The 20,117-nt window shown below is 51.1% G+C and overlaps 8 protein-coding genes across 8 annotated transcripts; 4 read left to right on the top strand and 4 right to left on the bottom strand.

Annotated features, from left to right (window-relative positions):
• Positions 1-290: 290 nt before the first annotated feature.
• Positions 291-1,085, top strand: B0H65DRAFT_446930 (uncharacterized protein; the record flags this gene model as incomplete). The annotated part of the gene is made up of 1 exon (XM_062825831.1): positions 291-1,085. The coding sequence occupies one exon, from the start codon at positions 291-293 to the stop codon at positions 1,083-1,085; it is 795 nt and encodes a 264-aa protein (XP_062676831.1).
• Positions 1,086-1,866: 781 nt separating this feature from the next.
• B0H65DRAFT_534668 (heterokaryon incompatibility protein-domain-containing protein) lies at positions 1,867-4,245 on the top strand (the record flags this gene model as incomplete). Its single annotated transcript, XM_062829009.1, is given in 3 exon segments — positions 1,867-2,217; positions 2,230-3,537; positions 3,637-4,245. 3 exon segments carry the CDS (start codon positions 1,867-1,869, stop codon positions 4,243-4,245), a joined length of 2,268 nt encoding a protein of 755 aa, XP_062676830.1.
• A 2,186-nt stretch (positions 4,246-6,431) lies between these two features.
• On the bottom strand, positions 6,432-6,837 carry B0H65DRAFT_481331 (uncharacterized protein). The gene is made up of 2 exons (XM_062827627.1): positions 6,742-6,837; positions 6,432-6,693 (listed from the first exon to the last, which is right to left on the bottom strand). The coding sequence occupies exon 2, from the start codon at positions 6,672-6,674 to the stop codon at positions 6,483-6,485; it is 192 nt and encodes a 63-aa protein (XP_062676829.1). The 5' UTR covers positions 6,675-6,693; positions 6,742-6,837; the 3' UTR covers positions 6,432-6,482.
• Positions 6,838-8,441: 1,604 nt separating this feature from the next.
• On the top strand, positions 8,442-10,893 carry B0H65DRAFT_512824 (nucleoside phosphorylase domain-containing protein; the record flags this gene model as incomplete). The annotated part of the gene is made up of 3 exons (XM_062828606.1): positions 8,442-8,510; positions 9,614-10,701; positions 10,734-10,893. The coding sequence occupies 3 exons, from the start codon at positions 8,442-8,444 to the stop codon at positions 10,891-10,893; spliced, it is 1,317 nt and encodes a 438-aa protein (XP_062676828.1).
• Positions 10,766-13,579, top strand: B0H65DRAFT_77652 (P-loop containing nucleoside triphosphate hydrolase protein). Its single transcript, XM_062831400.1, has one exon. It carries the CDS (start codon positions 10,929-10,931, stop codon positions 13,434-13,436), a length of 2,508 nt encoding a protein of 835 aa, XP_062676827.1. The 5' UTR covers positions 10,766-10,928; the 3' UTR covers positions 13,437-13,579.
• Positions 13,580-14,453: 874 nt separating this feature from the next.
• Positions 14,454-15,686, bottom strand: B0H65DRAFT_77569 (uncharacterized protein). The gene has a single exon (XM_062831397.1). The coding sequence runs from the start codon at positions 15,439-15,441 to the stop codon at positions 14,473-14,475; it is 969 nt and encodes a 322-aa protein (XP_062676826.1). The 5' UTR covers positions 15,442-15,686; the 3' UTR covers positions 14,454-14,472.
• A 501-nt stretch (positions 15,687-16,187) lies between these two features.
• Positions 16,188-18,003, bottom strand: B0H65DRAFT_543267 (uncharacterized protein; the record flags this gene model as incomplete). The annotated part of the gene is made up of 3 exons (XM_062829224.1): positions 17,900-18,003; positions 17,174-17,437; positions 16,188-16,567 (listed from the first exon to the last, which is right to left on the bottom strand). The coding sequence occupies exons 1-3, from the start codon at positions 17,919-17,921 to the stop codon at positions 16,188-16,190; spliced, it is 666 nt and encodes a 221-aa protein (XP_062676825.1). The 5' UTR covers positions 17,922-18,003.
• A 735-nt stretch (positions 18,004-18,738) lies between these two features.
• On the bottom strand, positions 18,739-19,542 carry B0H65DRAFT_481302 (uncharacterized protein; the record flags this gene model as incomplete). Its single annotated transcript, XM_062827626.1, has 4 exons — positions 19,488-19,542; positions 19,404-19,422; positions 19,233-19,372; positions 18,739-18,835 (listed from the first exon to the last, which is right to left on the bottom strand). Coding segments are annotated over exons 2-4 (256 nt in total), but the record flags the coding sequence as incomplete, so codon positions are not given.
• Between the last annotated feature and the right edge of the window lie 575 nt (positions 19,543-20,117).

Genomic DNA, 20,117 nt, shown 5'->3' with positions numbered 1-20,117 from the left:
ATTGCCCTTATCTCCACTGGTAATATACTCAATCACGATAGATGCCCTTGAGTTTGACAGGTCGACCGCTAGCGGCCAGGTTTGATTGAGGAAACAAGAGGGAAGCCAAAAGTATAAGAACGATGGCTTTCCTGTCTGTTCAAGCCAGGGAACGAAGAGCACCAGACCAACATCACTCATCAGCACATCAGCAAGAGGTCCATACACCAGCTCATCAGATATTCGACACCAGCAATCACTCAAACTCACAAACAATCTTTTCCAGTTGGAAGTCAGCTTCTTTTCACACAATGCCTGGACGCAACGACGAGGGCTGGGAGATGGACGACCCAAATGCGCCCACGCAGGTTGGTCCGGACGCCCCAGACCCGCCCTCAGACCCCGCCGTGCTTCGGAAAGAAGCTCTCGACGCAATGAGTAACGGACAACACTACAGAAAGGCTCCGGAGTGGTACAAAACTGTTTTTGAAATTATATGTGAAGAGCCGGAGGAGGGGGAGCCGGAGGACAACGAGCCCACCTCCAGCCAAGTGGATTGGATAGAGCACCTGAACAACTTGGGGCGCCACGACCCCGGCAAATGGATAGGCTACGCGTTGGGGGTTTTGTCCAAGCTAAACAGCGAAACCATCAACTCTTGCTTCAAATCATGTGGCGAAGTGCTTGGTACGTCTGGTCAACGCGACAAATGGCTCGAATGGCATTTAAAAATGTGGATAAGTGTGGTGGCTCCTTTGCTGCGTATCTACGAAGTGGAGGACGAGATAGTGAACTCTTTGGTTGAATTCTGTCGACAAGCGGGTTTCGAGCATATGGATGATGACTGGCTTGAGATACAGACTCGTTGTATTAAAGCACTTTTAGAGGAAATGAGATGGCCAAGCCTCGATGGCGTACCCAAACCGAGCCCAACTTATGTGATGGTGGGCTATAAGGAGGCTAGAGAAGAGCCTGTTTCTGCAATTACAAGAGCCCTTCATGGGAACCCCCCGAGCGGGGGTAGCATGGGGATGATGGGCGGAGACGCTGCTATGAATGCTTTTCGGGATCGGTTCGCCGGAGGCCGTCAGGGTCAAGGTCATTAAGCCTGTGTACAGTGGTTTCAGGCCTGGGCCGCCCATTCACCGGCTTTGCCCATTCACTGGGCCGTTCCATTACCGGCACTCCCTTCCAGGTATTTAGGCTGCCCTGGTTTCCGTTTCTCCTCTTCCGTTAGACAACTACAATCAAGCCCTTTTCGTTGTCGCCTTCCAGCCTCCATCAGTTGTTCTTTGAGGCGAAAGCAGTCCATATTACCTATATATTGTTTAACGATACTAATCGCTACCTACGTACCAACGTTGGACGTATTAAAATAGTTATCTGTGACAAGAGCAGAGTTTTTTTTGGGCTTGGAACAAAGATGTTCAATTTCAGCTGATAAACTTCTTTGGTCTCGAAGGCCTTGTTGACCCTTTCAACCCTTATGGGGAGGTTCGGGCTTCAAGGCCTTCTTATACCAAAGAAGGTCGGTACGTACCGGGTCTCGTGTGCCTAAGGCCACAAGGCATCGGTGCGAGTCTATCTAGTTCATCTGCATACAAGTGGACCTTCTGAATGTTTTCCACCATTCTCCTTCTTCCTTCTGGGGGCCGTCCTTCGTCCGGTCGCCCTGCTTCTGCTTGGTTGGCTATGGTTGCTTTGTGAGGGGGCTTGGTGCTGTCGGTAGTTTCAGTCGGGAGTTCGAGGGTTGGCTCAATACCCAGGTGGCGTTGTCAAAAGGGTTCGGTTATGTGATGCTGATGACAAGGGGTTGGACTGGGTGAGGCTGAGCCTTGTTGCTTGAGGTCACAAAGCCTCAATACCCTAACCCTAGGGTGTTAATGAATGTCGCCGGCGGATGTCCGTGTGACACGAGACCAAAAGCTCGGAAAGCAAAGTCGCATCGACAGTTCCGCAGCCAGCTGTCCCATGTGTCAAGCTATCTCAAGCTTGGTCAGAACTGCGGGACTCTATACACCCCATCATGAGTTCTTCGAGGGTGACCCAGATTGCTCGTTGAGCATTTATTGCGACCCGGTGGATGGACCTGCGATCGAGGTACCGAAATCCGCTGGTAACGACAAGATATTAGGATGGTTAACAGCAAAAGGGCTGCGATCTGGACAGTCTTACCCCGTTGCACTCTTGGTTTTCTTCGGAAGGATATCCTTGACGTGGAACGCACCAGTGACTGCTGTTACGTGACAGCCGAGTCTCACTCTATTCGACTGCTTTCAGACTCTGGATCCGGCAGAGGATGAGATTATCGGAGACACCAGCATCAACAGACCTCGTAGCCTCTTCAGTGGGCGCGAGAGACCGGTCATCATTGACCCAGACCTGCCGCGGCGGTGGCTACGTAGCTGTTTGGAAGACCACAAGGATATTTGTCCTCTGAATAGGAGGCAAAACAGAACGGCTTCTACCTTTCGCCTTATCGATACGAGCACCAAAGCAGTTGTTGAGTTCAGAGGCCATCGTCTTGGGGATATCCAGTACGTAGCCCTAAGCTGTGTATGGGGTAACGGGCACAAAATTACCCCGAGGCATGACACTGTCACGCAGCTACAGTTGACTGGTTCATTACCAGTAGCTGGACCGCAGACAGTCTTGGATGCGATCAAATTTACCTCTGACATGGGCATCCGCTACCTCTGGGTGGACGCTTTCTGCATCATCCAGGACGACGAAAATGACAAAGCCGCCCAGCTCCAGCTTATGGCTGAGATCTATCAGTATGCCCTCTTCACAATCGTGGCTGCTGCTGGCAACAACGCACAAGCAGGACTTCCAGGCATCAGCATACCCAGGGAAGCCGTTCAACAAAAAGTGTTGGTGAAGAAAGCAGAGAGTCCAGAACTGGCGCCCATATGGCTCATTTCGACACTAGCACCGCGGGACAAGATGAGAGAGTATGCTTGGTCTACCCATGGATGGACACTGCAAGAAAAAGTCTTGTCCCGACGCGTCCTCACCTTCACCGACAAGCGATTGCTATGGAGATGTCGACAGTGCAAAAAGTGGGAGGAGATTGACACAGAAACTGCCAGCGACTTATCTTGCTCTCTCCGATACGAGGGAACCGGAGGTCGCAGCCTCGACCTCGACCCCTTTATGGAACCCAACCCATCACGCATCGGTCAAGCAGAGATCACAGCATCCCCATGGCAAAACTTATCCTCCTTGATATCCGAATTTGCACGTCGGGATCTTATCGTACAAGGAGATGCCCACGACGCCGCCTCCGCCATCCTCAGAGAGTACACCATCCAAACGGGCGTACAGTTCCTATGGGGTCTACCTGCTGATGCTCGCTTTGAGCTTGCTTTGTGTTGGCATTACACCACCAAGCCCTCCGAATTAGATCCGCATGCAGGGAAACCGCTTAGACGGCGCCAGGAGTATACGACCTTGCCCACTACCTCTTTGCAGCAGAGGGTACCGTTCCCGAGCTGGTCGTGGCTGGGGTGGAGAGGGCCGATTGATTTGCCGGATTTGGATTATTCCCAAGTGTTGGTTTCACCAAGGTATATCATAAACAACCACTCACACCCATTCAGAAGGTTTGTATCTTGCAGAGCTGACAGTCAAAACACAAGGCCCGAAGATATCGAGACGCCCATCGTCGCCTATGTACTCAAAAACACGCCTCTCGAGCTCGTCAGGACGTCAACTCTCACACCAGAGGCAGATACACATGCACCAACCAGCCACAAACAAAACGACGATCCAGACGCATCGCTAGTAACCCTCGACATGATCGTCACAGAATTACCAGACCTTACCTTCGACCGACTCTCCCTCATCCCCGACGATCAAATCCTCTTCTTCTGGGCCGAAACCGCCCACTTCTTTCTCTCACCTCTATCAAAGTCGAACCATTCCTCAGATCGCGGTAGACCAATCTACGACGAGAAGGGCGAATACTGTGGGGATGTGGGACCGTTACCAGGGGCAGTTGGGGCAGTTGACGATGATGCAGATGAGGAGGACGACTTTGGTCGGGACAGCTCTTCAGCAAGGGATGCCAAGGGCACCAGCACGAGCACCAGCAACAACAATCAGCGAGCCGAGTTCATCGCCCTCCGTCGTTTCACCTACATTTGTCTTGTTCTCCAGGTCGAGAGGCGGGAAGGAATCGTGTACAGGGTCAATATTTGGCAGATTGACGCGCAGGCGTGGCGAAGAAGTAGGCTGAGAAGGGAGCTTGTTGCTCTTGGGTAGGAGTTGCATGTCGCCTCTTGACTCTTGACATTCGACAAATTAAGGTGTAGGTTGTGGCATGTCAACAAGTTTGGGGGCTCAATCGGAGATCGATGGATTCAACAAATCCCCTGCCATACTTGTGCTGGCTTGGTGGCGAAGCCAAGCAGGATCCTCGATCAAGATGAAGCAACTGTTCACATGGCTGTTGCGAGATCCGGTTCTCGATATCACGGGGTGTTACCTATCTATCCGACACATGACTTTCTAACTTCCAGTCTAGCGACCGAACTCGGTGATTTGCTCTCCTCTCCTGTTCATGCTGCATACCCGACTGTTTCATCTGGGCGTATGGATTGAGAGCATGAACAAGCGACACAGCAAATTGTTGGATGCAGCCCCTGGTGGTATGCAATGTGAATAAACACTGGAGTATTCGTCAGGGATAGAAAATCTCCCTGATTAGTGGCTGGCGAGCAGCTGCACTTTGCCGCCGGTCCCTTATTACTGTTACCGGAAGGAACGCTGTTGACACTCCGCCGGCAACGATGTCTAGTTGGATGAATGTTGGGGAATTTGGGGAAAAAAAAAAAAAAAAAACCCCACTTGAAAGGAAACATTGATAGGAGAAAACAAGAAAGAAATTAGGTTCAACCGGGGAAATGATGATGTGATGGAAAAGAGACGGGAGAAAAGAAAAAAAAACATACAACACCAGGGATTCGCTGGTCGTCACCGACCCAACTACTAGTCTGGCCTTCACTGGCTTATCTATGGGAGAGCGGACGGGATCCCGAGTTTTCCAGTGGGTATGGTCGTATGTGATAGTATCGTCTAGGCATCTTACCTTATATTTGGAATCCTTTGGTGGTTTGCTATCATCAGACGTTGTTCGAGACTTTGAGTGTCTTCGTTATCAACATCCATCCTATCGCCATTCTTGCTTTCTAGGAGACGTCTGATCCGTTTCGCTTTTTCAGACCTTACTAATTCGACCTCGGCTTTCCTCTTGGTTTTAGGTGATTGTTTAAATTTTCGAAGATTTGGTTCATCGAGTAGAAACAACCCATCCTTCGGGCAAACAAGCCAGTTCGGTCTGATCGGTATATCGTCTTCGTAAACAAAATTCGTTGAAATAGCAAGAGAATCGGTAAAATTGATGACCGCGTGGTATTGTCGTGGTTCTGTGACAATCAGATCCCCAGGACCCGTCCAATGTCGAAATTGATTCCTAGGCTAACCAGAAGGCTAGGGGCGAGTATACAACATTGGTGTCGAACCCTTTGATCACATTTCGATTTCTTGCGATCGGTGTAGCGGGTGTCAAAATACTCGTCGAACTTTGTTGTGTCTTTGGGATCGACCAGAATCCAGATTTTGTATCCATAGATGGTGAGGTTGTAAGAACGTAAGTGGGCGTCTTCGCAGTGGAAAGCTGTGCCTGATTTTGCTTCGCCTATATGGATATATGGGGTACTAACCCCATCGATTGGGCTGTATTCCCGAAAGAGTTTCCCGGACGGGAAGAGTTTTGGAAGTTTCTTATCATTGACAGGTCCAACGTAGTAGATACGGTCCCCGCTGGAGGGAGTAGTGGTAGTAGATTTCGTAAAATCTATAGCAGCCTCCTTAGACGATGGAGATTGCAATTTCTTGTTGTTTGTGAAATCGATATGGTGTAATTTTTTCGATTTTGAAAGGTAGAGGTAGGTAATTTCTGTAGTATGAGGGTCCTTAACATAATAGATTGCGTATTGATTATGACCAGGCGGGGGATCAGCACGTGATGCTAGCCCAAGCTAGTCAATCCTGGTTTTTTCGATATCGGCCTTGATGATGGAAATTGTGGAAGGTCGGCATCGTTCTTTGAGCTCGGGAATCCAGTCACTTCCAAGCTGTAAAGGGGATAGGGAAGTATTCGTTTCCAGATGGTTGCTTTGGAGTGGTGGAAGGGGCGAGTTGATCGGTGTTATTATTACACCGGTGTTTCTTAGGTTTAGCGTTAATTCTGCATTCGATATGATGTTTTGGAGATTGTTAATAAGTTCTTCAGTGGGTTTTCGCAATTCGGAGGCTGAAGTAAATGTGGCCGTCTCGACTGTGTATTGGGAGATTGCGTTCGACAGGCCGTCTATAATTGTAGTGGGGTCTGTCCCACTCCCCTTCACTGGCATTGTCACATGGGCCCAGCCAGCCCACACCACCATGTATTTTAGCCCTCCACATTTCTTTTCCCTTTCTTCTCTAGCTTAGGACAATCAACACACTTCTTGTGCCCACGAGTCCAAGAGCATCCCATCCTTCCACCTAAGTTCAATGCAATCAACATCTTCCAAGTTTGGACGCTGAAGTAATTCGTCGAAGGACGAAAACTCTGTTTCGAAGGCATTATCATGTAGAGCTTGAATAACTACAAACGTGACTAAACAAACGATCTGGCATGGTACCATAGTAGCAGAAAAGGTCACCCTAGAAAAGTGTTAGTTTGAATCAACGGTTAAAGGCAAGAATACATACACATCTGCCCCCTTATCAATTTTGTTAGCCGATAGCTTGTTTTGATTGATCGTGATCTCAGCAACAAGCCTTGGCTGCTTTGTATCCGGATCGCGAACGACAAGTAGCTTGACTTGTCGATAAAGCATGTTCTCATGAGTGCCGGGCCGAAAGCCAATGCTTCCTATAAGCACCAATGTATGAAAGGCAAGCCGATGTCTAGGATCACAAGGTATATCGACTGCGCGTTCCCACAAAGTGCTAAGAATAAGCAGAACATCGTCTGTTGTGGCTTCGGTTTTCTCAAATGTTTGTTCGCATGAGAGGTTGAACTTTTGTGCAAGAGTTGATTGGATTCACTGTGAGAAGAAATGTCAGTACACAGTATCGGTATGGGTAAGGAGAGAATCTACCTGGATAACCTCTCCACGGGCCTTCCCACGGTTGCCAAGCAATGTCCATTGTTCGGAATCTTCGTCTGAATCTTCATTTGAATCTTGATCCCTTCTCTTCGCGAGCACTACAGCATCAGCTTGAGCTACTATATGCTTCCACACAGCAATAATAGTCACTACTGATTGAACTGTTGGTATCTGCTTCTGTTCCTCGGTCCCGTCTATATACAGACGCCTGCATCTTGCATAGCGTGTATAGTCGGCCAGAAAGCTCTTGCAGATAGCAATGGACTTTTTCTTGTTTTGACACACACCAAACCAAACCTTATCAGCCTCCTTTTGTGTTAATTGTAACACATCTGTGACAAATCTAAAAAGCATTAGTACGCAATATCAAAGAAAACAGCAAAATGATAAGGTACATACCTATTCCATAGACACCACGCGCGTCCCCGCTCGGCTTTGGTCTTCTTACAAAGCGAACGCTCATGTGTTGTTACCGTAATTCGTCGACGTCGGCAAATGCTCTTCTTTTCCGTTCTTCGACGTCGGGTACAGTCGGCGGTATCGGCGGTTTTCGTAGCTCCATCCCTTCCGTATTGCATATGGATGGAGTGCGATCGGCACCGTGAGACTCAAACAATACCCTCTCAAGCTGCAATGGCTTACGAGCTCAGCATGTTTTAGAGGAGAAATCAATGAGAAAACTCGGAAGGAGGGTTTCATATGAAAACTAACGCAACCCTCGCAACGTAGGGGCCGTAATTCATGCGGTAGATTCAACTGGGAAGAATTGATATACAATGAATGCAATTAAAATGGGACAGAAGTTTGCTTGTTTGGTTCAGTCGGGAATCTGAGGGTAAAGACGCAATATATATCTTGAGGCCCTTCTGACTCGCCTGAAGGGATATACGTACGAAAACTGTTCACCAAAGCCAACCACACTTCCCAAAAGCCAACCACACCTCCCAGTTAGATGTACTAAGTATATGGAGTAGGTGTCAGGGGTAAATGGCAGGGGTAAGTACCTTGCGTAGTGTATGCCTAGTCCACCTCATAGCCTCAGCTGGGCTTGGCGAGAGCGAAGGCAATGAAAACGGTTCTAGAAACGGCGGCGGCGTTTTTGGCTGAGTCATCCAAACCCCTGTCAAAAACTCCTCCCATAGATAATATTCCGATATGTCTGCTTGTCTATGGGAGTGGGAAGGATATGAAACGGGTCTTTTAATCACGTGGTAGGGTCAAAAAACTGAACCACCACCTCCCATATCCATATCGTTCGGACGGAGGCAAGACGGTAAGTGGGGAGGCGGCGCTAAAAAGATGAATATAATTGGGCGGATTACGAGAAAAGTTGACCGTCCTGACACTGCGGCTAGCTCTTTTACACGGGTAACACCAAGATTGCGCTCGGTCAGAAGACCATTCCTGATTGGTTCCTAGTACTCCTCGGCCTAGTTATGTGTATGCAGTTAGTCGCCGAGTCTGATGAGAGCGTGGCAAGGGAATCTCTCGCTCTTGTCTTGTTGGATCACGGTTTGGTGATCCACTACGACAAACTGATCACGATAGACCTCCTTCATGTACCTGCCTTAACCTACCTTCTTCATCTGCCTGCATTAGCCCACCTCTTCCCTTCCATCCTGGCATGTCATAACCATGGTGGGTGGCTTGCAACACACTGCCGGCGCAGCCGCCAACACCTTTGTAGACGAGTCGATTGGCTGAGAGAGCTGCATGCCAGGGCTGCGAAACAGGGTGACGGCGGCGTTGAGAGCGACAAGGCAACCACAGCTCTAGGATCAGAAGCCGGCAGCCTCCAACACCACTAAAAAGGCTGACGGACAACTTTCTTCCCCTGCCTTCAACCCCCTGTCTTCCTATGAATATCCTCTTCCTTCGACCGGTTCTATTAGCAAAGTGGATGTTCATAATACCGCCGTGACTGACCTGAGGCCCGACCACGAAGCTTTCTCCGCTAATTGCGCAATTATAGATCGTATTCGCCATAGTAATTTGTAATCTAAGAACTAAACACAGTAGGCATGAGAGGAAATCGCCGCCGACAGAATGCCTGAAGAGTAGGACAAATCAGGTATATATTGGACGTAGCACCGTTAATAATATGCAAGATACGTTCTTAGATAAGAAAGGAGAGAGTAAAACGTGCGTTCCAAGGTGTATTAGGCATCAAAACCAGGCCCCATGACTTGCCGTCGTTAAGCGCCTAAGACACAGCCGCAGCCCAACTTTGTGATAAGCTACCGCACGTTTCCACTGAAACGGGATTTATCCCCGCGCTGTGCGGCCAATCATATCTTGAAAAAGGCCTTCAAACTAACGCCTCAACATGGTTAGCACACCTAGCAAACCACGTAATTGGCCAGTACACTTGAATGAGAATTAGCCATAGATGGAGAACGACTGATTCAAAACGATGTTCATTCCATCGGTGAATGTTCTCACCATGTCTCGTGCAAAGAACGCAGTAATAGCAGCCCATGGATGCATCATCGAGTCAACGTCCCAACGGGCGCAGCGACTTCGAAGTTGCGATAATATGCGCGCTCCGTCTCGAATTCGACGCCGTATGCCTCCTTATCGATGAGCTGTGGGACGAAGACGGCGATCAGTACGGCAAAGTCGAAGGAGACCCGAACATATACACGACAGGTCGGATGGGGAAGTGCAATGTCGTCCTTGTCCTTCTGCCCAACATGGGAAAAGCGAGCGCCGCCAGCGCAGCTGCAAGTCTTCGATCGAGCTATCCGCGAGTGTCGCTGGCCCTTTTGGTGGGCATTTGCGGGGCGGTCCCATTCGCAGGACCGGAAAGGGACCCCATTGTCCTCGGCGACGTGATTATAAGCAACCTCGTGGTCCAGTATGACCTTGGAAGAGCGCTTCCGGATCGCTTCGTTCGCAAAGACACCGCCCATGACAGTCTTGGAAGACCAAACAAGATTATTCGCAACATCCTGGTCAAGCTTGATACGGACATCGACCGCGAACATATCGAGAAATGGGCGGGTGACTTCCTCAAAGCTCTTCAGACAAAGAGCGAAGAAAAAGCCAAACGGAAGCGAAGAGGCAAGCATACCAGCTACAAGTACCCAGGATCAGCCAACGACCTCCTGTTCCATGCCTGCTACCGACACAAGCATGCTCCTGGTTCCGGGTGCAGAACGTGCGAAGACTGTCATGGCAACGCGGATCCCGCTTGCGATGAGTCTCTTACGTTGTCATGCAAAGAGCTGGAATGTGATACGAGCTGCGTGATACGGAGGGAGCACTTGGAGTCAGCCTCAAACGACCCCAATGCCGACTCGGATTCCGAGGGTGTCTTCTTCTTCATTGGTGCGATTGGATCTGGAGACAGCGTTATTCGGTCTGGCGAGCACCGTGATCAGATCGCCAAGCAGGCCGGGGTTATTGCTTTCGAGATGGAAGGAGCAGGCGTATGGGATGAGGTGCCATGCATTGTGATTAAAGGCGTGTGTGACTATGCCGATAGCCACAAAAACAAAGGATGGCAGAATTATGCTGCGGCAACCGCGGCGTCGGTAGCGAAGGCGGTTATGGAGAGGTATGTCGCCTCTGCTACCTCTAGGGATGCAGGCCCGGGCGGTGGCCAGATCAATCAGCCGGCTGGAGGAGTAACCCTCACACCAGCGATGGCGCAAATTCCATCCGCATCTTTTGGACCGCTGAACCAGGGTCTCCAGGTGGGGCAGAGCTACGCACCGATCAACGCGGAATTCCACCTGCCGCCGGGTAAGATTAGCACCGCTCGAGCCTAGTGACACCCCGCTGATGTTCTTAGAGCGACTGGAAACGCCGCCGCCGCCGTTCGCGACCATTCCTTTCTCCCGTGACCCCGATTTTGTCGACCGTGGAGACATTCTCGACCAGATCGACCAACGATGTTCGGAGCCAGCTGCTCGGGTTGCGCTCGTAGGCCTGGGCGGTGTCGGCAAGTCGCAGCTGGCCATTGAGTTCGCCCACCGGATCGCCGCGCGGCACCCAGACACGTGGGTGTTCTGGGTCCATGCCGGCACGCAGGCGCGGGTCGATGAGGGCTTCCGGGCGATTGCCGACGTCGCCAAGCTGCCCGGCCGGAACCACCCCAAGGCCAACATCCCACAGCTTGTCTACGGCTGGCTGTGCAACGAACGGAACGGCAAGTGGGTTATGGTCCTTGACAGTGCCGACGACCGCGACGTATTTTACGGGACGACGAGTAATGGTACACGCAACGGGCAGCCATTTGCGAACTCCCTCCCACAGAGTCGAAACGGGTCGATCATCGTCACAACCCGCGATAAGGACCTGGCTTTCCGGCTGACCGGGCGGCGCCAGAACATGATCGAAATCGGGCCGATGGCGCAGACAGACGCCCTCGCGCTCCTAGAGAAGAAGCTGGGATCGCTCTCGGATACTGATATGGCGGTGGATCTCGTGCGGGCGCTCGACCTTGTGCCGCTTGCCATCAGCCAAGCTGCCGCGTACATACAGGCCAGGGTGCCGCGGAGCTCGCCCGAGAAGTACCTAGCCGAGTTCCGAGAGAGCGAGCGGAATCGGAGCAAGCTTCTGCAATATGATGGTGGGGACCTGCGGCGGGACGGAGGGGCGTCTAACGCGATACTTACGACGTGGCAGATATCCTTTGACCACATCCGGTCCAAGCGGCGCTCTGCGGCGAATCTGCTGTCGCTTATGAGCTTCTTTGACCGACAAGGCATCCCTGGATGGGTGCTAAACCCTTCGAGAATTGCCCAGGACGGAATGCAAGCAATAGGTCTAGACGATGCCGCAGACCTAGAGTCGGACGATAGCAGCCAGAGCACGGACAGTGACACAGACGATGCTAGCTTCGAAGATGATGCGGCGATGCTAAGGGACTACTGTCTCATCACCGCGGACGAGACAGAGGACAAGTTTGAGATGCACGGGCTCGTGCAGCTGTCGACTAGGAGGTGGCTAAAAGCGTCTGGGCAGCAGGAGACGTTCAGGCAGCAGTACATTGAGCGGATGGCAGCTTCATTCCCAACGGGCCAGTTCGAGAACTGGGCCATGTGTCGGACCCTCTTTGCGCACGCCCGAGTGGCCTCGGATTATCGACCTAGCGAGAATACGGTCGAGTCATGGGCGATTCTTTTGCACAACGGGGGATGGTACGCGTGGTCGCAAGGGAGATATGAAGATGCACAGCAGATGCTGGGCAAGGCGAGGGAGGTACGCGAGAGGAGGTTGGGAAAGGACGATGTGGCGACTCTCTCGAGCACGTCATTGCTTGCATTAGTATTTCGAGATAGAGGACTATGGAAGGAGGCCGAGAAGCTGTTTGTGCAGGTGATGGAGACTCGCAAGGCGAAGCTCGGGGCCGACCACCCAGCCACGCTGACGAGCATGGGCAACCTGGCGTTGACGTACATGAACCAGGGCCGGTGGGAGGAGGCCGAGGAGCTATTTGTGCAGGTGATGGAGACTCGCAAGACGAAGCTCGGGGCCGACCACCCACACATGCTGACGAGCATGGGCAACCTGGCGTCGATTCTTTGGAACCAGGGCCGGTGGGAGGAGGCCGAGAAGCTGGAGGTGCAGGTGATGGAGACTCGCAAGACGAAGCTCGGGGCCGACCACCCAGCCACGCTGACGAGCATGGGCAACCTGGCGTCGACGCTTTGGAACCATGGCCGGTGGGGGGAGGCCGAGAAGCTGTTTGTGCAGGTGATGGAGACGAGCAAGGCGAAGCTCGGGGCCGATCATCCCTCGACGCTGACGAGCATGGGCAACCTGGCGTCGACGTATAGGAACCAAGGCCGGTGGGACGAGGCCGAGAAGCTGGAGGTGCAGGTGATGGAGACGAGCAAGACGAAGCTCGGGGCCGACCACCCAGACACGCTGATGAGCATGGGCAACCTGGCGTCGACGTACGGCAACCAAGGCCGGTGGGAGGAGGCCGAGAAGCTGGAGGTGCAGGTGATGGAGACGAGCAAGACGAAGCTCGGGGCCGACCACCCACACACGCTGACGAGCATGGGCAACCTGGCGTCGACGTACAGGAATCAGGGCCGGTGGGAGGAGGCCGAGAAGCTGGAGGTGCAGGTGATGGAGACGAGCAAGACGAAGCTCGGGGCTGACCACCCAGACACGCTGACGAGCATGGCCAATCTTGCTTTCACGTGGAATAGTCAAGGTCGACATGAAGATGCCCTAGCGTTGATGCAAGACTGTGTTGAGGCTCGGCAGCGAGTCCTTGGGCCTGAGCATCCTGACACGCTGTCGTCCTTGGCTACTGTGTCGGAATGGAGTAGCTAGGCTTATATAATAATAGATTGGACAGCCGTAACTTCCAGGTTCCCGGGCAGTGGGCGCCCCAACTCCGATGGCCAGCTGAAGAAAGCAGCTGAGGTGTCAGAATACGGTATGCGGGACAGAGGGCGCTGACTGAGGATATGTATGTGTACCTGAGATTTAGTGCGGAGGTCAAGAATAGGTAACTTGCGAGTGTACCGGCTCCCGTCGAGCCGGTGGCTAGCTGTCAGGTCATTGTTCTGAGAATGGGAACGGGATGTAAATGTTGCGAACATCCAAGGATCCCTTCTCAAGGCGACGAAACATTTCGTCCCGGAGGACAGAGTTGATAAACAAACCTCCATTTAATTATATAGATTGGATATACGCCGTTTCTAATGTCTAAGATACGTTTCGTGGATGGAAATAGAGAGAGCAAGACGTATATTCTATGTGTACCTAAGTATCAAATACTTCGCCCGTGGGCATTAGACGTCAAAACCCGGCCCCATTTCTTGAATGACTTGGCTGTTTGTATGCCACTCCAATCGGCCTTTTGGTTGAGCTGGGCAAGTGGGGAGGAGCTGGAAGCCGTGCACACAGATCACTGTATATAATTCTCTCTGCTGATTACACTAATTCGCGAAGCTATCTCTCCGTAATACCTCTGGATCCTCTCGGGCTTCCCCAAGAATCCTACTCATCCGATCATACAATCCCTCGTTCTCTTTTTTCCACCTCCCACCGTTCGGAAATATTGAATATTGAATAGACACATCGATGCGGCTCAGTGCTTGGAGCCTTTTCCCTCGAACGGGCAAAGCATGCAGAGGGGTGGTAGGGGTGAAAGCGAGTTGTTTGAGACTCGGAAGTGTTATTGGAAGAGACAACCGAATTTGTGCGCACTGATACGCCACATGCATTCAACTGAAAGTTGCAATAAACTCCGCGTCTCTACACCACATTTTCGACTATCAGAAATAAGCAAGGGTCTGAAGCAAACCGGCCTGCCGGTCATTTGATGGATGACGTCTGTCATTAGCAGGTTTTTAACATCAAGTTACGCTTGGGAAGCCTTGCGAAAAGGCGTAGAGTGTCTTTCGTGGCGGAATACACTGAGATTCCATTGCTTGTAGTGCATGTATACCTCCCAGCCGACTAGCATGTCACCGCCCCTGAACGAGAGAAGTGTGCCTTTTCGGGTAAATATCTCGGGAACTTCCGTGAACCTCTCGAGAACAAGCGCCAGCTCTTCTTGACAACCCTGCGAAGTGTTGCTTGGAGGGACGGTATGACTCCATTTGAGAGCTTTGGAAGGTTTCGTGGGAGATGTAACAGCCTCATGAGACCGCTTTGGGTTGAAGCTGAACTGGATCTTGAAATACTCCGGGTCCCATACCGTGAATCGTGCTCGCCGTGCTTGCTGGTTGTAGTCTAGTGCCCACTCAAAGATGTCATCCTTGAGGTGACGGAGCTTATAGAGTTGTGATTCCCGTCCTTGGAACCTGAGCTCCAAACAATCGTCCTTTTCCCCCTGATCCTTCGGACAACGGATGTCGATGAAAAAATTCCCTGGCCAGCTACCCTTCGAGTTGTAATATCTCCCGGTGTATAAGTCCAATTGTCGCGGATGAAAGTAGTTCGTGTTGCGCTCGCTGTCAATGCCCGTTCTCATTGTTTTCACAAGCCTGAGTTTCTGATCCCGATTTTCCTTCGCTAATTCAACGTACTTCTTTGCCAGGTCAAGGTACGTTTTCCCTCCATCTTCAAATTGGAATAGCGCGGTGATGTATATTTGAGCGATCCAGTCCGCAACGTCGTTGAGTGGCATCGAATTCGTCAGAACCACCACAGCGGAATTGGATTCAGGAAACATGAACATTGCGGAATAGTACCCAAGCCCGGCGCCTTGGTGGTGGTCATCATTGGTTGAGATTTTGATCCGAGTACTGGAAGCTGGTCCCTCTTGAACAGTTCTGCGTTGTCTCCCTGAAGGCCCACAACGTTTGGAAGTGCCGTCCGAACCCATCCGAACCCGTAGAAGCGATGATCTCTGGACGGATTATCCAGAGGCACTTGGTTGCTCAAGATTGTTGGGACTTCCTCAAGAGGACCGGAGTATGACCTCTGTTCAGCAGCAAGAATCGCCTTCGCCCATGCAAGAAGGTCGTTGACGCTCGAGTAGATGCCCCCAGCAGTTTCGAATATGCTTTTCTCAAAAGGGATCTTCTTTGGCAGTTGATAGATGTCGCCGTTGTCCAGTGCTGCATGAGCAAACGCAAAATCGCCGTTTGGGTCTGGACTTGTTGTTGTGTTGTGAAGTGATAACGGGACGAGCACATACTCTCGCAGGCAATCTTCAAACGACTTCCTCGAGCATTTCTCTAAAACTTTGCCGGCGAGACTGTAACCCCAGTTATTGTAGATCCAATCACTTCGAAATTGTCCGACTTTGTCGAGGATCGTCACCGCTGGCAGAACTTCATCCTTTTGGAGGAGTGTGACGAACCGTTACAAGCACAGGAGTATATCGCTGGGATGATAAGAACAACGGTAGTAGTAGCCGAAAGGTACTGATCAATTGTAGAAGCTATTGCTTGCTGAAGAGCCAGAATAACGAAGGCCGGGAAGCGGCCTTCTTATATACTGGCCTTCGAACTCGTCCCGTAGTCCCGCGATCTCGGGACCCCGGGACCGTGGGGGCGGTGTCCCGTAGTCCCGTATTCTCGGGACTTCGGGACCTAGGTTCGGGCTGCCTTTTATTGGTTAATCCATTTAGCTTACATAAGGGGTTTCTGATTGGATCGTAACAAGGAGGAACTCTTGGTCTCCCTGATGGGCGATAGACATATCTCCGTTGAGCCCAGTTCGGTGAGAGAGGAAATCGGAAAGAGTGACCAAGTGCTGTATTCTGTCATCGGTGTTGAAACCATCAATCAGATCCTTCATCGGTGTGCTCCATTCAAACTCGGCTTTCTTGCCCTCCCAACGGACCTTTGCAAGACACGCAACCACGAAGCTCTTTGTCATGGACCCTATGCCGTAAACTGTATCGGGACCAGGATGACGTGGTTTAAGGTTAGGCTGGTTGCCGACAACTGTTCCGTGGCCCTTGGTGAAGATGATCTTATTGTCGTGGAGTATACCCACGAATGCTGACGGAGCACCCAAAATCTTACACACATCGTCGAGGATGGAGATAACGGATTGGAGACGATTGCGTATGACCTCCTCCGTTGTGCAAAACAAGATGATGAAACGAAAGAATCAATGGGAACGAGAAGGGAAGAGAAACACTACCGAGAACTGGAGGACGCCTCCATGTGAGTCGAGCGCATTGGCACCATGATATGCGCCCCTATGGCTTTGTGTACCGCTCTTGGTATGGGGTGATTGAGTTGACAGAGTAAAATAAGATTGTTCCGGTCCGGGAGCCCACCAACGCTTAGATCCTTGGTAGCACAAAGATTGGTGTCCTTTTTTTTTTTTGGTGTATCATTAAAAAGTAATGCACGTCTCCGTCCTGACACTGCAGCTAGATTTTCTACAGGGGTAACACCAAGATTGCACTCGGTCAGAAGACCATTCCTGATTGGTTCCCAGTACTCCTCGGCCCAGTTATGTGTATGCAGTTAGTTGCCGAGTCTGATGAGAGCGTGGTAAGGGAATTTCTCGCTCTTGTCTTGTTGGATTACGGTTTGGTGATCTATTACGATAAACTGATCACGATGGACCTCCTTTATGTATTTGCCTTAACCTACCTTCTTCATCTGCCTGCCTTAACCTGCCTTCTTTATTTGTCTGCATTAGCCCACCTCTTCCCTTCCATCCTGGCATGTCATAACCATGGTGGTTGGCTTGCAACACACTGCCGGCGCAGTTGCCAACACCTTTGTAGACGAGTCGATTGGCTGAGAGAGCTGCATGCCAGGGCTGCGAAACAAGGTGACGGCGACGTTGAGAGCGACAAGCCAACCACAGCTCTAGGATCAGAAGCCGGCAGCTAGGGTGGGATGGCTTTAAGCCTGGGTGGGGGCCCGTGTCAGCACCCCCGCCCCCCTGGCATACTTGCATGGGGCTTGGCTCGAAGCGAGGCTGGAAGCCTTGATATCAAAACAAACGCTACCCGAAGTGAACCCTCTGGTTGCCTTTGAAAGACGAAAAGTCGATGTGGCACGCTGACATCAGGCTTGATGTAAAGGACGTCGCCAATCCAACGAGAGAGAAGAGAATGTGTTGCGCCTTTCTGAGGCAGTGAAATAAGCTTTTGATAGCCGCCATTGCCTGGCTTTGGCGAGCATTGGCAGTGAAAATGAGGAGAAGGAGTAGTCGGGACCAACGCCGAATGACTTTGCGAGGCTGTCAGTCTCTCGTGTTCTGGCGCTTGAATTCACTGTACGCAATAACCAGACGATGCTCCAATAGCCTGCGGTACCTGGTTGGGATTGAATCCAGTTGATTGATTCGATCCCGCAGTTTGTACATACAGGCCAGCTGACAAGGTGCCATGATAATAGATGAGGGAAGATAGAGAGAGGAAGAGCAAGTTAAAGGAAGAGCAAGTTAGAGGAAGAGGGAGGAAGAGGGAGGAAGAAGATAGGGGGCTGAAGGCAAGGGAAGCAAGGATAAGGTTCGGGAGGCTTTGAGCGGACAGGTGCCGTAGGGGGTTGCCCTCTTATCTCTTCCAGTCTTTGGGAGCTCGAAGGAGACGGATAGATGCATAAGAATAGATGGATTTTTCTTGTTGTTGTTGTTGTTGTTGTTATTTTTAACGTCTACTTCCGCCTCCCGTAGGGCATGAGACGTGCCACAGCGGTGAATCTAGTGTACAAAGATAAGAGCAATTGCCTGACACGCCCTGTGGCGCCCAGTGTCCCTATTCCCTCCACCAAACCAGTAATCCGAGGGCAAACCGAGGCCTATAGCCAGTGTATCTCACGTGCTGCCCATAGCGTAAACACGGCCCAGCACCTCCATCAATCGCCCCGTGGACGAGCCAGCGATGTGGCGAAATCCGTAAAGACAAATAAAAGACAAAAGAAAAGGGGAAACCAAAAACACTCTACTCCTCACCATTCTCTCCCTCGCTGTCGTCCCTCACGGATTACTGGTTTGGTGGATGGAATAGGGGCGTCAGTCGTCTGGCCAACGATATGCCAGATGCCAGTACTGGGCGCCAGCCCCATGACAGAAGGTACTCCAAGACTGACTTCACACTAGGTAGTAATTCGGCTTGTATGGGTGACGAAATGCTATCCCTCTTTCTGGATTAACCATGCTGACTGATGGGAAGAAGCTCAGTCTCGTGAATGGTCGTTACTGCCACTCTGACATCTCCGGTTCAGAATTCCGCCTGCGGCTTGGAACTTAGTTGTGATAACCCAGAACAGGACAGCGAGTTCTACAACTTTACGACCCCGCCGCTGGAGGATAAATTGAGGAACACTTGTGATCTATTAAGCGGTGGAGGCTGCTATAGGCCTAGGTTCTTAGGTTCTAGTCGGATTCGCCTGCCCAAATATCTCGGGTTCTTACGCTTCGTAGTGTCGGCGGGGACGTTTTAATTGCGAGAAGGACGGCTCCCAATCCATCGTCCTGCGAGCGTAGCTGAGGGATGTTGCAGTAAGGGCAAAAAGAATAATGGTTGAGTATTTCTATTCGTCGGCTTGGATTTGTACCGACTGTCGATGTGCTGAGGTTGAAAGATGCAGCTTCACCCAAGTGTGCGACGGTGCTGAATGGGCACAACAGGTACAAACGTCCACTCCAAGTTAGTCAAGTTTACCTAAGAAGCTTGTAAAAAACGAGACATCTAGTCACCGTGTGCTCCCATATAACCAAGATATCGAAGCCTAATTTAGAATTAACTTTCAATGTGCTAGCCCGGCTCATAGCCTTAGCCGCGCTTGGCGTGAGTGATAGGATGAAAACGCTTCTGGAAACGCCGGCGTTTCTACACCCTTGCTGGGGTATGAAAGGTTAATTTTTGACTTTTGCCGCAGCGTAGCATTTACAGAAAAGTGCCCAGCCGCTAACCTCTGTTCTCCTACTTTCTGTAGGATCGACGTACTCGCCCTAACATTCATATCCCGGCAGAGGTGTAGCTGAGCCATCAAAATCCCTGTTAAAAACTACAAAAAATTACTCCCATAGACAAGCCTCCGATATGTCTGCTTATCTATGGGAGTGGGAAGGATATGAAACGGGTCTTTTAATCACGTGGTAGGGTCAAAAAACTGAACCACCACCTCCCATATCCATATCGTTCGGACGGAGGCAAGACGGTAAGTGGGGAGGCGGCGCTAAAAAGATGAATATAATTGGGCGGATTACGAGAAAAGTTGACCGTCCTGACACTGCGGCTAGCTCTTTTACACGGGTAACACCAAGATTGCGCTCGGTCAGAAGACCATTCCTGATTGGTTCCTAGTACTCCTCGGCCTAGTTATGTGTATGCAGTTAGTCGCCGAGTCTGATGAGAGCGTGGCAAGGGAATCTCTCGCTCTTGTCTTGTTGGATCACGGTTTGGTGATCCACTACGACAAACTGATCACGATAGACCTCCTTCATGTACCTGCCTTAACCTACCTTCTTCATCTGCCTGCATTAGCCCACCTCTTCCCTTCCATCCTGGCATGTCATAACCATGGTGGGTGGCTTGCAACACACTGCCGGCGCAGCCGCCAACACCTTTGTAGACGAGTC

This window comes from Neurospora tetraspora (genome assembly GCF_033439725.1).
Source record: "Neurospora tetraspora strain CBS 560.94 chromosome Unknown B0H65scaffold_10, whole genome shotgun sequence".
NCBI lineage: Eukaryota > Fungi > Ascomycota > Sordariomycetes > Sordariales > Sordariaceae > Neurospora > Neurospora tetraspora.
The sequence above is the reverse complement of the archived record's forward strand: the minus strand, read 5'-3'. Positions and strand labels throughout refer to the sequence as shown.

Bases quoted from the DNA above. Each gene is read 5' to 3' on its own strand.
- B0H65DRAFT_481331 (XM_062827627.1), bottom strand. From the start codon at position 6,674: ATGGTACCATGCCAGATCGTTTGTTTAGTCACGTTTGTAGTTATTCAA.
- B0H65DRAFT_77652 (XM_062831400.1), top strand. From the start codon at position 10,929: ATGTTCTTAGAGCGACTGGAAACGCCGCCGCCGCCGTTCGCGACCATT.
- B0H65DRAFT_77569 (XM_062831397.1), bottom strand. From the start codon at position 15,441: ATGGGTTCGGACGGCACTTCCAAACGTTGTGGGCCTTCAGGGAGACAA.